General features: G+C 42.1%; 1 protein-coding gene across 1 annotated transcript; it reads right to left on the bottom strand.

Moving 5' to 3' along the window:
* Positions 1 to 194: 194 nt before the first annotated feature.
* slc39a6 (solute carrier family 39 member 6) lies at positions 195 to 15,427 on the bottom strand. Its single transcript, XM_071908433.2, has 11 exons — positions 15,222 to 15,427; positions 13,710 to 14,346; positions 11,242 to 11,398; positions 9,491 to 9,598; positions 8,998 to 9,167; positions 7,656 to 7,847; positions 6,627 to 6,711; positions 5,835 to 6,236; positions 3,698 to 3,778; positions 2,463 to 2,653; positions 195 to 477 (listed from the first exon to the last, which is right to left on the bottom strand). The coding sequence occupies exons 1-11, from the start codon at positions 15,425 to 15,427 to the stop codon at positions 325 to 327; spliced, it is 2,382 nt and encodes a 793-aa protein (XP_071764534.2). The 3' UTR covers positions 195 to 324.
* Positions 15,428 to 15,708: the final 281 nt, after the last annotated feature.

The following is a 15,708-nucleotide window of genomic DNA, read 5'->3' as shown; positions in this document are numbered from 1 at the left end:
AGCGTGCAATGTCCGCTGCAGCTTGTTTATGGTTGATTTTAAAGTAACTTGTTCACGGCAATAATTGACCTTATGAACGCCATCTTGGATGTGGGCGCTCATCCCATTCCTCCGCTTCTTCTGATATGACGTGAACGTGGCAAAATCTAGTGGAGAACTATATATATATATGAATAAATATATACTGTAAAAATAAACAGTGAATGAAAAGGGAGCTGACCCGACCCCATCTGTTTAAGACAACAAATAAAACACACAATACTTCTGACGGAGACCTGCACACACTGGAATGCATGTGGGGCGCATGATTAAAAAACGCTTTGTTCAATATCCCAGGTCCAGCTGGATTTTGTGTTCAAAAATGGCTATTAGCAGCATAATGCAAAAGCCCAACAGTATGCCGGCGTTCTGGAGCAGGAAGAAGCCCCAGTGGCTGAAGCCGTGGTCCCCGGCGTCGTTGTGCAACATCTCTGGTACCTGAGGAAAATATGCAACACAAATTTACATTGATCTATGAGTGTTTTTATAATATGAAATAAAGGCTTTTTAATGTTTTCACGACATCAGAGTGGTTTCTTTCTGGAGTTCGCTTGGTGCAGAGTGCTACAGTACCGGCAACAAATTAACCAACTTAACAATGTCTCAGTAAAATAGATGGCAGGACACTTAAAGAGGCAATAAGTAAGGTGCTTACTGCCCCAGAGCACCAAATGACCATAATATATCTGGGGGGTTGATAGGGTCGTTGATCAATACTAATTACTCAATGATTAGTCGGCCAGCTGCTGAGATTTCTGGCTTTCAAAACTCCCTTCCAGCCTGAACTGTGTTTTGGAACAAAAGCCCATTTGAGTTTCGAGACACTGCCAATTTGATGTTGTTGGAATTCCTTGGTCGCCGATACATTGATAAAGTTCATAGATTACTGAATGTCCCTTTAACATGGATTTCACTGCAGAAATGAGCTGAAGATGGAGACCGACTAGCTCCTACTCTGAATACATGGTGACAAAAAGCAACCTTTTTTTTTTTTTAAACAAAGAAACTGTTGCTGAGCTCCAGGCTCTTTTTCAGCAAATTCTATTTCATATTCAAACACTTCAGCACATTCAAACTTCAAATGCCTTGCTCAAGGGCACCATAACATAAGACTGTTTTTTGTGCGACAAAGGTCCTGACCTTTAAAGACCACTGACCCATAACCTTGTATTTCCAAAATGGAGATCCAACTTTTCAGGGAACTAGGAGAAACAACCTTATTTGACCACCTTGCATTTTTGAGTTTATTCTGTTGGTTTTGAGAAGGTTTCATAAAGCCAAAGGTTGTAGGGTTTCCTCATCATATAGAGGATCTTGTGATTATTCAACTGAAGTTAAAACCTGAATATAACCAAAATTGGAATTAGGAGGTTTTTACCTGACAGTGATGATAAGCTGCCCTGGGAGGAGAGAGCGTTACTCTTTCCCATTTCTCTGCCCAGATTTTCCTAGCCGGTTCTCTGAGCTCACTCTCATGATGTTGATAAATGAATATTGGTACAGGATGGAACAAATTTCTGTTGAAGAGGCCGTTCTGCATGCCAGTGGCCACTAGAGGCCAGTCTTCGACAACACAAACTTCACTGTTTTTCCAGATACCAGTTGTTTGTGACAGCTCTCCTGTAGAGTCTGCAGCTTCACAGAAAGTGTGTGAGAGAAGTGGCCATCTGGCTCTGAAGGCCACCGCTTCCCGACAAGCTGAGCCAAAGTGCCATGTTTTAAGGCTGAGGGTTAGACATTAGGTCAAGACCTGCTGCGTCAACAAAACAGGTGCTGCTGACTTGCTGTGAACAATCTCACAACACCGTGGGCACGAACAGCTTCTCAGTGTGTACGCTGGGAAGGGAGGAGCCGCTTCACTCCACACCACATGATGTGAAAAATTATTAACTTTTTGAGTCGTTACGTGAGGTTTCTAAACAGAAGGTTCTCCAAAGAGATAGAGGCAAAGAAAACAACACTCAAATGATGCCTTATGCTGAGAAATGATGAACTCACTTCAGGAACAAAATGATTTTACTGGCCTTTTTGCAACAGCGGGCATTATAAATTAAATAAAACATTTCAATATTGCAGATATGCTCAACATGATCCTGTTGTTGTGCACAAGAGGTTGAAGAGACTTTCTGGTTTCAGAGATCTCTGGATTCTGGAAACTGCCTTTGATCTTTTTATTTATGAACTGTGTAGTAGTTTGATACATCTTTCACTTCTGATTATTCATAATGTGTATTTTACATTGTTTTTATGTTGTTCGTCTGTAACTTTTATGTATGTTTTTGATGCTGCTGTCTTGGCCAGGCCTCTCTAAGAAACAAGATTCCAAGATCTCAGTGAGATTTACCTTGTAAAGTACAAAAAAATAAATCAGTAAAAAAAAAACTAAATGAATATGAAAGAAGAGAGCTGTATCGCTGACTCACCATGTCCACCAGGGCCACGTACATGAAGAGGCCTGCTGTGAGCGCGAATATCCACATGGAGATGTTTTCTGCATAATGCCCGATGACGATGCCAGCAACCATGCCGAAGTACGCCATCATGGCCGACAGCACGTTGTAGAGAATGGCCTGACGCACCGTCATGCCCGCCTTCAGCAGCACCGCAAAGTCACCTGGGAAACAGAGGAACACTTAATTCCAGACGGGCCGTAGGAAGTGGATGATATCAAACACACTAAGCCCAGAGGTGTGACCGCGTCAGCTTTGCTCGAGTCCCAAGTCAGTCTCAAGTCTCAAGTCAAGTCCAAGTCGTTAATGTCAAGTCTCAAGTCTAAATGTAGAACAGCAAGTCAAGTCAGAACAGTCGTCAGTCGTCCGCTGGAACAAATCTCATCACTTTCAATCTAAGTCATTTACACAAACACAAGATCTCAAGTCAAGACTTTAGAAACCTTTTCAAGTCATCAAAGTACAAGTCAAGTCAAGTCTCAAGTCTTCTCTTCATGCAGCAAGTCAAGACTAAAGCAATTAAAACTGTGACTTGAGTCTGACTCGAGTCCAAGTCATGTGACTCGAGTCCCCACCTCTGGTATGCACATAGTCATACATTTTCAAATGGTGGATCTCTCATTTATATTACTTTTCAAGTATGTGAGAAAGTCATTCTTGCAACTGCAACCTGCACAAGAACCACAACTAGAACCAAAACACAGAAAGATGTGGAATAAAAACGTAAAGCTGCACTATGCAACACTGGCGGTCCCAAATGGCAGCAAGAGGTAACTAGTTGAATTCTGAGAAGTTCAGTATTTGTGAACAATACCCAGAAGTCCTGTAAGGCGACGACCCGGCTGCTCTGTGCAAGGAAAACAAAAACGGGCAAGAGAGGAAAATATCTAACGCTGGTGAGTCCTGCTTTCTCTGCTGCTGTTGAGGAGACAGTTTGGATTTCGCTCTTAAATTTCCATTCATCCCTTCCTGTGGGTGGGAAAGTGCACATAGCAAAACACCAGGTTTTCATTTGTTCAAACAGGGAGAATCTACGGCATCTTTGTGGGGATGTGGGCACTCTTCCCTGCTGCAGCCCCACTTTGTGCTTTAGGCTGATAAGACGGTTGGATCCTTACACAAAAAGCCTTGCCTGGTGCAGCTTTAACCGCAAACACCACTGGTACCTTAAACCACAGATGAAACGGTGAGAAAGATAAGGGACTCACCCAACTCATGAGGCAGTTCGTGGCAGAAAACAGCCACAGAGGTGCTGAGGCCGCTGGACAGGCCCTCAGTGAAAGCAGCTCCTGGAGGAAGACAAATGTTAATGATGCAAAACCATTTACTGTTGCTGCTGTGTTTATTTTCTAGGGATGCCGCGATCCATCGGCCAGCAATCGGAATCGGCCGATATTCAGTATAAATACGAGATCGGAGAATTACGATAATGCTTTATAGTCGCCGATTGCAAAAACCGATCGATTGACGCAGAACACGCGAGCCATTTCTCTTCTTGAACTTCTTGAATTCATATTTCTTTAGGCTACATGTTAATTAAAAACACAAATCTTCATGGACAACCGGTAACGTCACAGTCCGTCACGCCCGCTGCTTTCCCCTCATTTACATAACGGTCTCTCTCTGCACCGCTGTCCGCTCGTACCGGACGGCGGTCGAGACCCTAACAGCGGAGAGGCAACTGAAAAGTCTAATTTCTCTCTCTCTTAAAGTCGAGATGAAATGAAAAATGCATTTTTAACCCTTTTAGATCACATCCCCGGTCATATTGTGCACCTATTTAACAATATATGCCAAAAAAAATTCAAAAAAAACAATTTCTTTGTATTCTTATATCAAAATGCAATCATGTTTTCTTCATGTAAAACAAAATATGCCGTATAACCAATTTCAACCAATAATATCATGACACAACAGGTGAGGGAAGTGTGTGTGGAGCCAACAGTCCTCTGTAGCTCCATTTCTCTCTGTAGCTCCGTATCCCGCTAAACTCTAAGCCCCGCCCACTGTTTAGCGGTCCAATCAAATGCGAAGGATTTGATTTAAATCCCTCTTGTAACTGTACACCGCTCAAATATTCTGTTTCACTGGGAAATACGTCACAGTACAGAAGCTAAAGACGCTCTAACTTCCGTTTCAGTGGGACTTTAAGAACATTCACTTACACAAAAACAAAGACTGAAACGGATATATATCTTCGGAGGGTGTCTCCATTTATTTAACTCGACTCAACAACACAGGCGAGCGGCAACAGTCTGAGTCTTGTGCTTCGTTATCTCACTAAATCATGCTGCGCTACCTGGAACGCACATGGTTTTGTTTACATAATGATCAAGTAAATATTGAGGTAGAAAAAAAGAAAATGTGGATACTTTTTAACCTCAATTTGATGGATGAAATGTATCTAAAATGGAAACTGACCTATAATACTGCTATACCAGCTGCTATAACAAAACAAAAAAACTATCTATGGCCGATCGGTATCGGCAGATATGGCTCAGAGACGATCGGCGATTGGCGTCAAAAAACGTTATCGGGGCATCCCTATTATTTTCCCATCGAAGGCCTGCTGAGCATGCATTCTCTTCTTCAGTCTCGTCCTGCTTCACATTAACACATTTTCTCACATTCACACTTGAGTGCAGCGCAGTACAGTAGCTTTGGCTTTGTGACAACAGACGCTTCGATTGCCTTTTCTTCAAAATGTGTAGCTGAGTAACATGAAACTACTTTTTAAAACCAGGAAGCGTTGGCAGGGCATCGTCTGCTCTTTTTCACCTAGTTTTACACTCATGAAACTGTTGCTGAGCTCCAGGCTCCTTATCAGCAAATTCTGTTTCACATTCAAACAGTTCAACCCAATGTGATGTACTCTGTCTCTAGTGTCCGTTATTTAATTCCCACATCCTGATCTCAGGCAGATAAGTAAGGCACGCATCATGTACAGCGAGCCGGTCATTATCGCAAAATAAAACCTGACAGGGAGAATCAAGAGTCCAACGGAAAGCGGAGGCTCACTGAACATTATCCTGATTATTACAAAGAATCATTTGATCCGAATTATGTTTGAAAATAATTTTATTACAAGCTGAAGTAATTTATAAGCTTCTGCAAACAAAAGAGTCCAGCAGGTCTGTCTGCAGTGACCGGGCAGTAAGGTCTTTTTGGTACAAAGTGTTGCCAGTTAATTTGATTACAAATCAACAAAACTGGCCAGACTTCTTGACTGCGGAGAGATTTGATTAGATGGAGCACAGAATGCCTTCACTGACCAATCAGATTTGAGCATTCAACAAAGCCACGTAAGAATTATTATCAGAACAACCTGCAGAGGCGTCCACTCACCGATAGCCAGGCCGTCGCTGAAGTTGTGCAGGCCGTCTCCCATGATGACCATCCAGGCCAGAGCGGCGACCCCGGCCTGCTGGAAGTGCTGCTCCGAGTAGGAGTGGGAGTGGCTGTGCGGGTGGTGGTTCTGAGAGTGGTGGTGGTGCAGGATGTGGTGGTAGTCGTGGTGGTGGTGGTGCATGTGGTCGGCCTGGCCCACCGTGTCGTGGAAGTGGGAGTGGCATTTGTTCTCGCAGTCCTCGGCGGTGTAGCCCGCGGCGCCGGCCGCCCGGGCGTAGCCCTGCGGCGTGACGACCGCCAGCTGGGGCGCCAGCATCACCTGCTCCTCCTCCGCCACGGCGCCGGCGTGCAGGCCGCCCGCGTGGTCGCCGAACGCTCCGGCGCCGTTGGTCTCAACGTCTGGAGGCGGAGAGACGTTGATTACACAAGCTGTTAGGCTTCTTCAGAATAAAAGCATAAAAGATTCTGACGTACAATTTCCCTCTTCAGTACGGCTGCGCATTTCATCTAAAAAGTGTTGAAATCACAAGACTGACGACTGCAATTTCTGAACTGCTCGAGACTTTTCCCTCAGATTCCTCAGATTTCAACAACATGTGGTGCTGTGCATGAAGAGAAAAGATTTTCTTGCATTCAAAAATCCTATGCATTAGCATTTCATTATTGCCCCACAATTTCAGTGCATACAAAAAGCTGTCTTTTTGCAATAAATATCCTAATTGCTAAAGATATTAAAATATATACACATTTTTTTCCAGTATTGTGAATTCTCCTCACTGAGTCTTTTACCTTCGGTTGGCTTGAGGTCGTTTTCTTCCAGTGCGGGCTGCTTCTCCGGATCCCCTTTATCATTCTGATCCCACTTCTTCTGGATCTGTTTGGGCGGCATTTACACCTCGTTATCCTCAGATACCGCAGCAGGAACACTACCACCACTGCTACCATAACATGTGAAAATCAATTTCCCTATTTAGCCCATATTCACTCTTAAATAGCCTAAATATTTTGATGCGTTTCCATTTTCAAGTATCCAAAGACAAATAAATGCTACGGCGGAGTACCGCAGCTGCATGAGATATACAGAGGACACACGGTAAAAGAAGAATTAAAATCTCATGAACGCTGAGCAGGTGAAGACAAACACCTGACAGATGCAAAATTAACTAATGAATGTCACCTGTTGTTTTAAAGCAAGATGTTCTTAGAAGGCTCCTGGGTTTTTTTTATCTCACCTGCACATATTTGGATTGTTTTCTCTTCTTTCTGTGTTTCATCTAAGTAACAAGAAACTGTGTTTTATGGTGATTTTAACACAGCTAAGAGACGTTGTTAGGCAGAAGCCAAGCGGAGTAAAACCTTTAGCTAAAAATCACTGCCATTCATAAAAATCACTTCAGTTTTAACCTAAACTGATTTTTTGTCCCTGCAAACATACTCTTAGGTTTTGGAATTAAGTCTATCTGCATTAATTTCATAGTTATAGCTAAAAAATTTTAATTGTCTTATAGCAGAAATCCCAGATCACCACCAAAATCGAATCAGTTAAGACTAGCTGTTAAACGACACATTTTCAGTTACTGCATTGATATTTACATTAAGAGTTATGTAGTCACAGGCGTGTTTATATATTATAATATTATATCAATATTTAAGTTAAGTGTTATGCAGTCACGGGTGAAGATATTGCAGCTTCAACCGTATCTCAGCCAATCAAACCTTAAGACATTAACAGGCATTATAAAATGTGTTTTAACTGAATTCACTTGTTTTCATCACCATGTAAATAAACTACAAAAGGAAACAGATCGGACTGTGTACCTTTTGCTTCTTGTCCTTGTACATCTTGCCCAGCGTGAGGAAGTGTTCGATCAGAAACATGAAGTAGACGCCACTCAGAGCCGTCAGGCCTTTCCACACGCCGTCCAGGTTTTCCTCTCCCTCCTCGTGGAAGTGATGCCCCGCCGGCTCAATCCCAGAATCCTCGTGGTGGTGGTGGTGGCCTCCCTGAGACTGGAGCGTACAGAGAGGTAAATACATTAGATAAAAAGGTGGATGAGGTAAGGCAGAAGACAAGATAATAATAATAATAACTCGAAGGCACTCGAAGAAACAATTCTCCAACTTGCTGTGACACCCAAACACATTCCTATCACTTCAACTATTAACTTCAATTGATTTTTTTGACCCTGCAAACATACCTTTAGGATTTGGAATTCAGTCTATCTACATTCATTTCATAGTTATGGCTAAAAAAAAATGGTAAATGTCTAATAGCAGAAATGCCAGATCACCACCAAAAAATTCTGTTTTTAAAAGTTTTTTTTTTTTTCCTCCCTGTGGCCTTGATCCAAAATTCCTTGACTTTTCCATGAGTTTCCCTAACTAACTTGGAGAACACTTCCATGTAGGGCTGAACAATTAATTGAAGAAAAAAAAAAATTTAAATAAATAAATAAAAAAATCGCAGAATAAGAACCTCTGAAATTTCCAAATCACAGAGGCTGCAATTAATTGCTTAAGAAAGGCGTGTTCAAATTGAATTTCTAAACAAGGTTTTTTTTTATAGCTCCAGGTAATCTTTAGTCCATGAATCAAGTACAATATTGATGAAAACCTTTCATCATACTCAAACCAAGTAAATCCTGCACACTGACATTTATTGTGTTTTTTGTTTTTTTTAACAAAATCACTTTTCTTTAAACAATTTTTTAAAGTTCTAAAAAGTTTATGACAAGAAAAATCACAATTATCTATCGCAATTAATTATTAAATATCATTCAGCCCTACTTCCATGACCCAAATATTTTATTCCTTCCTGGTTTGTTAATGCTGTTTTTCAGTCTGGTTTCCACTCCAGTTGGGAGTGCAATGAAATTAATGCGTGAAACAGAAATTAATGCGTGAAACAGTGCAAAAAAGATTCTATATTATACGATATTATGATTACTATATAAGCTATATTCCTGTAAAGTGACGCATTTGTAAAATTCCCAGATATTCCCTGACTTCCCCTGAGAATTGATCAAATTCCCTGACTTTCCCTGTCCGGAATACACCTCTCAAAACTCCATGATATTCCAGGAATTCCAGGACCAGTTGGGAGTCCTGACTTCTGGTGTTTTTGTCACGGGTGACAACGACCTCCGCCTGGTGGACTCACGTGGGGGATGAGGTGCAGGAAGGCGTCGCCGCTCAGCGTGCCGACGGCCAGCGCCACCAGGAAGCTGAGCAGGAACTTGAAGAAAACTCTGTTCATCAGCGGGATGAGGACGACGCCCAGCAGGGACAGCAGGCTGATCACCGTGATGGAGACGAACCCCCCCACCCACGCTGGAACACACACACACACACACACACACACACACACACACACACGTTTGTGGCGTTTACAAGAGCAAGACTTGAGAAGCACTTTTTTAGGGGGGGGGATTAGATTCAGGTGTACAAGCTAGGCTAATTTGGTTAACGTTAACCCAGCTTGCAGACACCGTTCAGCGTTCAGGGACGTGATTGGGCAACGACCCTATAAATGGAAAATCATCTGTCACCTTGAGACGACAGGCGAAAAAGTTACAAAGTTACATCAACAAAAAAATACACAAAATAAATGGTATAGTAAAGTCTAGCGAAAGATTAAGATTTAAAGATCTTACCTATTGTGATGTTTTTACTGCTTTCTCCACTGAAGTGTTCGCCGTGGTCGTGGTCCGAGTGGTCGTGGTTACCATGGTGACCGTGACCATGCTTATGATGTTTATGATCTGGGAACCAAAAAACGATTTAAAGTTTAACGAATAAATTCTCTTTATATCCTGTTCATCTCAAATTACTAAAATATCACTGAATGAATTTAAAGCTACATGTTTTAAAAAAAAACAAAAAAAAAAACCTTTTCAACCTTTATTTATCCATGGAGTTACAGGGAGATTTTTCAGCAATGAGTAACCTGAGTCTGTTTGTCTTGAGTAACAAGACAGACACTTCCACAATGTTTCACCTGGGAGCCGCCCAGTAAAACCACACTGGGTCTTAAATGGCTAAATCTGGATTATGCAAACACACCAAAACACACCATCAGTCTGTGGGTCAGTAAAGGGACATGTGATGTTTGACAGTGTCTTGCTTGTTTTTTGTAGTCATCTTGGATATAGCTAACAAAAAGGTTGAAGTGTTGAAAGAGTTTTGTAATCAGGCGATGAGGTAAAGCTGACCCTGCATTCACACCGTTAGCAACCACATCAACACGCTACTGTCCAATGGTTTGAGCAGCTGACTGCTAGCTTTAAACGCCAATTGTGTTTGAGTATAAAATTAACTTTTTGGCTTTTCCTCCAATTTTTGGCTCTCCTGCCAAGGGTTGGTAAACTATAAAGAAATCTACCTGCCAAGAATAATTTTTACCAACAAAAATATCTTTCAGGGTTCCCACACCTTCTTAAACATCAAATTCAAGGACTTTTCAAGGACTTTTACAGGCCCAATTCCCTCAAATTCAAGGACCCAACACGGCATAGTTTGAGACACGGATCAAGGTTAATTACTGTTACAACACTGAGAATTTTTATAATGAGAACTAGCAGCTTTACAGAAGCTCACAGACAGTTAAAAAGAGAGAGAGGCTTGAATGAAGACTTCTCAACTGTGCTGTTACAGTGATGGCAGACTATGTGGTCTCTTGCCTTCTCTAACACAAATATATACATTTAAGCACTTTCAATGACCCATGTCTATTTATGTCTATTTTCAAAAACTTTCAAGGCCTTGATTTTTTTTTCTCAAATTCACAAACTTTCAAGGATTTCAAGGACCCGTGGGGACCTTGATCTTTTTCATAGAAATATGTCACCCTTACTTTTTCTGTGCTTTTTCATGTATACAATCAAGTACTCATGTTAGGCTAGAAACAAGTTCAGACGCTACCGTTTTTGTGTAGAGTAGCACAACAGACAGCCAATCAGGAGCTTGTTTGATACAGTCCCATTTCTTGCTTTGATTTGATTGGCTCACAGTCAGAGAATGTACGGTGTCCAGCAGGGACAAAGAGACAGGCGAAGAAGACCTGCCATCTTCTCAAAAAGTTGCCAGCCACTGAGGCGGGTGGCCCTTTTTGATTTAAGGACAAATTTTACCGGCATCTGACTCTTGGCGGATGGGAATTTTGGACCCTGGAGCCAATCACATAATAGCAAGGCTAATATGTGATTGGCTGCCGATGGGCGATGGCCAGAAGCTCCACTGCAGCCGACTTTTCTGCTCCAACAAAACAAGGACGCAAGGCAGCTGTGGTGACGATCAGCCATCGGTTCTCTGGCCACAGACAATAAATGAACTTCTGGTGACTTTGTCCTCAAGTTGCGAGAGAACGCAGAGTCGGCTGAGCGAAGGCCGACCCGTCAGCTCCTACCTCTCCCTCCGTGTTCGGGGGCGTCTCCGTGCAGCAGGCAGGCTCCGGCGTCGATCTGGTTGAGGAGGGCAGGGCAGAGGTAGCTGAAGTCACCGAGGGTCAGCGCCCCCTCCTGGGACATCCCATGGGAGGACAGGATGGTGGAGGCGTTCAGACACTGGGGGTCAAAACAAAAAAACAAGGTTACAACTCCATTGATTCAGGATTTTAGGATCTGTCACCATTGGCTGTAACTGGAAAACAACGCAACACATTTTTTTAAACCTGTTAATGTGTGAATAGTCAGTGATACACATTTGCACATTCTGCAGGATCCTGAATTATTGGTGATATCTGTAAATCTGAACAGCCATCCAGGTGTGAATTTTGTTGAAGCCATCATGTGGGGACACATTAGCGACAGAGAAATGCTCTGTAACTGTATGTTATTTATATCTATGTCCTTTATTAGTTTTTTTCTCTTTATTTTCCAACCTACAACAGCCCAATTTCTGCTTGGGCATCAATAAAATTCATCTCGTGATCCAATGTCTGTCTGTCCATACAAATTGCAAGTTACAAGTTCACCTCCCACTTCCTCTTTTGACATGCGCTTTTTAAAAGATAACCATCAGTTTACCTCGTGGCTGCTAGAATAATCTCACCAATCTTTCCAGCCACAGACAGTGTTTACCAGATTTGGCAGCTGCTGAAACCTTAGACTTACAAGGCTGCTCTGTTCTACAGTCACTGTTTTTTTTCTAATCTTTATTTATCCAGGGAGGGTTTGTTGTTCTGCACCGCCCTGCTTCTCATTCACACAGGGAGCTGCCAAGTACAACCGCAGTCTTCTAGGCCCAGTTTTTCCAAAACTTTTGATAGAATTTCAGTAATCAGATTGGATTAAATCTGATAATTGGGTATTTAAAAACTATTATACCATGGTCTGGGTGAATACTCGATTCTGATTGGCTGCAGGGTGTCCATTAATTCCTGATAAAGGACACCTACTAAGTAGTTCCAGTGAAACTGTCTGTTCACCGTTCTAAATTAATGCGCTGGCTACGTAGCATCAGCCTGTATCTAAAATGAGTAACCATAGCAACAGGGACGCAGTCAAAGCCTCCGTTTACTCCGTTCATTTGTTCGTGAAAATCTTGATATTGATTTGGGGACAGTGACATGGCTGGACAGCTAGCTAGTCTTGCTGTTAAACATACTGTCAAATTATATTTACTGCTTGTCGACCGGACGCAGTGTTATTGACTTCGAATCTTGCTAGCATAACGTTAGCTTCCTGCTCACAGCTGAGCGGACAGGAAATATCTCCCGTTGCCAAGTCGTATCTAAGGTTCGTCCTATTTACTGGAGTAGTGAACAACGTTTCCATTGCATAAGAACCTTATGGGACGGTAATGATTGTTCCAGGTATTAGTCAAACCCTCAGGTGTTACCAGGGAAACCGAGTTATGGCTTGTGAAAAACTTTAGATTTTGATTACAAAACGCATGAAAATATAAATGAATGGTCTTAATTTTTTTTTCTTTGGCAAGTGACCATGGTATAAGCGGGATAATGCCCTTCGAGCTGTCCATAATCAGGAATCAATGGACTCGGGCATTATCCCTTACATAAATGAGATTCTGCTCAGATTGGGTTTTGAATTGGGTAATCCAATGCTACCTTTGATCAAGCTCCAATGTTGTTTCTGTGTTATTCAAGTCACAAGGCAAAGATTAGGGACTTCCAGTGGCTGTGTAACCTTTGAACTCCCTGAAGTCGCCTGCGAACCGAAATCCATATAACTGAACGACGAATAACAGTTTTGATAGCATGAATGAAGGTAATAAGCATACAAGTCGAAAAAATCGTTATCAACCCAACCAGGAAAGCAAGTAAAGGCGAAATGGAAGAGACACGGCAAAGATTAGGATAGTTTAGGATCATTTTAATTCATAATACTTGCTAACATTAATGCCTGGTTCATGCATATATATTTTTACAATTATTTTTTATATAGGCCAAATTTTTTTGTTTTGTTTTGTATTGTTCTTTATATAATTATGATAATTTTTGAGATTCAATACAAATATATTTAAAAAATACTTGACCGCCATGATAACCAGAATATAATCTCCTCACCAAGATCAGATGCAGCTGGACCAGTTTGTAGCATTCTGATTTTCATTTCCCGTTAATTTGAATGAAGCCACAAAAATAGACTGAAAACTGACATTTAACACATTTGTGAAAAGATTCAACTACAGATCCTGCTTTTAAGACGATAAAGCAGTAACTGGTCCGTCAACATTTTGCATTTCTACTCTTGGTTTACACTAAAATATAAAAAATGAAAGTAGATCCGGTCTCCCAAACAGGAACTATCTCTCCTAAATGGTATCCCTCCGCTGTGTTCTCTTCTATCAATAAAAATGCTGTTTGGTGAAATTCTGTTCTGAAGAAAAACAAAAACAAAAACAAAGTCCTACCTCTGCGTTTTCCAGGAGATGGTCTTGGCTTCGGTTGTGGTGAAGATCCTGATCAATGTGTTCGTGATCGTGGTCATGGTCGTGGTCGTGGTCGTGGTCGTGGTCGTGGTCGTGATGACCCTCCTGGCTGAGAGCAGGCGGTTGGGTTTGGCCCTCTGTGTCCAGCTCTTTGCCGGCCAGCCTAGTAGCAGACGCCCCCGTGACTTCCGGGCGCGTCGGACCGGCATCGGCACCGCTGTCGTGTCTCTTCACCATCAGACGGGTGGAGTAGGTCGGGGTGGTGCCGAGCTCCTGCGCCGCCGCGGTGGTCTTCTTGTTTTTGAGATTGTGATGGCCGTCCGAGTTCTCCCCCTTCTTCCCTAAAGTGCCGTCCTGCTCCTTGGGGACCTTGGGGGTCTTTGGGAATTTTCTGGCCTCCGAGGGCTCGGCGTGGGTGTGTTTTTGGTGACGTGTGTTGTTGTTGTCGTCATGGTGGTGGTGGTGGTGGTGGTGATGGTGGTGGTGATGGTGGTCGTCGGTGCTTTCTTCGCCGGGTTGCTCGTGGTGTTGCACCATGACGCTCCTGATGCGATCTAACCCAACACTTTGCAGGAGACGCTTTAAGCCCGCAAGAGAGATGGTGCCATTTTCCCCATATCTGTTTGATTTAATAATATATCTCAATTAAAACTTCCTCAGTGGTTATGTCAAGTCAAGAGTTTTGACAATCTGACAACAGAAATGACGAGTTTGAAGAATGTGACTCCTACTTAACTACTGGCATGAAAGTACAACTCACTACTGATTGTTTATTGAAATGATTCTTTCAGTCTTTAGTAGCCGATGCCTCTCTGAAGGCTAGTGGTCCACAGGAAAGTTACTAGTCATCTCAACCCATTTACATGCAAAATAGTAGCATTGCAGAGGATGTAATCATTTGAATTTTGTAAATATTGGCGTAATAAACATGTTCGCATCATCATAACCCTTTTTTTTGTTTCAAAAATGGACATGTATAATTTTGGAATGAATCACTTCAAATTTAATTTGAACTAAAAAAGGCAAATTTTTCACTTCAAGTATGATATATATATATATATATATATATTTTTTACTATTCTACTTCTAGTAGATTATAGATTTATAAGTTTAGAAGCTTGTACAATTGTGATCGAAGCACAATTAGGGTGGGGAACAATATTGCGGGAAATATAGCGAAATTCACAAAATATTGTGATATTCAATAATATTGAATATCGGCCCAAGCCTAATATATATATATATATATATATATATATATACACACACACACAACAAAAACACATATTCCAACCAAACTCTACAGCAGCTGATTAGTTCCTGCTCTCTGGTTGAAGATGTGCTAATAAGCGAAATTAGCTGGTGTGGTGTTTGGAAGACCAATACTTTGCACTGCATATTAGATACATAGGCATCTACGTATGCACTATTTTTTGTGCAGTGCTGGCTCTGTTGATATGTTAGTATACGCTCTGTGTTGTATCCGGAGCTTACCGGTTGAAGAGAGCCTCTAGGTGCTGCCGCTGGCTCTTCTCTGCTCTCTGGGTGTCGACCACAGCTGACAGAAGCTCCACTCCGGTGTTTGCTGCCTCCGCTGCGGCCGGGCTGCACTCCGCCCCGCCGGCCCCGTCACAGCATGGGAAACAGAGGGCAAAGAGGAGCAACAGGGACGGGACGGCTCCGCGCTTCCCCTTATCCATCCTCCCTGCTTGTAAAATAAGGCGTTTTACAATCAATAACGGAACGGGACAATATACTGTATGTATTGTGGAATACGTATCATGGGGCTGAAAAATGTATGGTGATATCAGCTCCATGTTATTCTGCTGTAGTAATCACAAGTGAGACGGCTTGACCATCCCAATTTCACAAGCTCTCCATCAAAATTATATTATTTGCACTTTGTAATGGCATTTTTAAATTGTTGTTTACATTCTAGCAGCCAATGACATCGCTAGAAAGATTTGTGACTCAGAAATAA

This window comes from Centroberyx gerrardi, chromosome 13 (assembly GCF_048128805.1).
Source record: "Centroberyx gerrardi isolate f3 chromosome 13, fCenGer3.hap1.cur.20231027, whole genome shotgun sequence".
Lineage (NCBI taxonomy): Eukaryota > Metazoa > Chordata > Actinopteri > Beryciformes > Berycidae > Centroberyx > Centroberyx gerrardi.
Note: the sequence above shows the minus strand (reverse complement) of the source record. Positions and strands in the feature narration are given on the sequence as shown.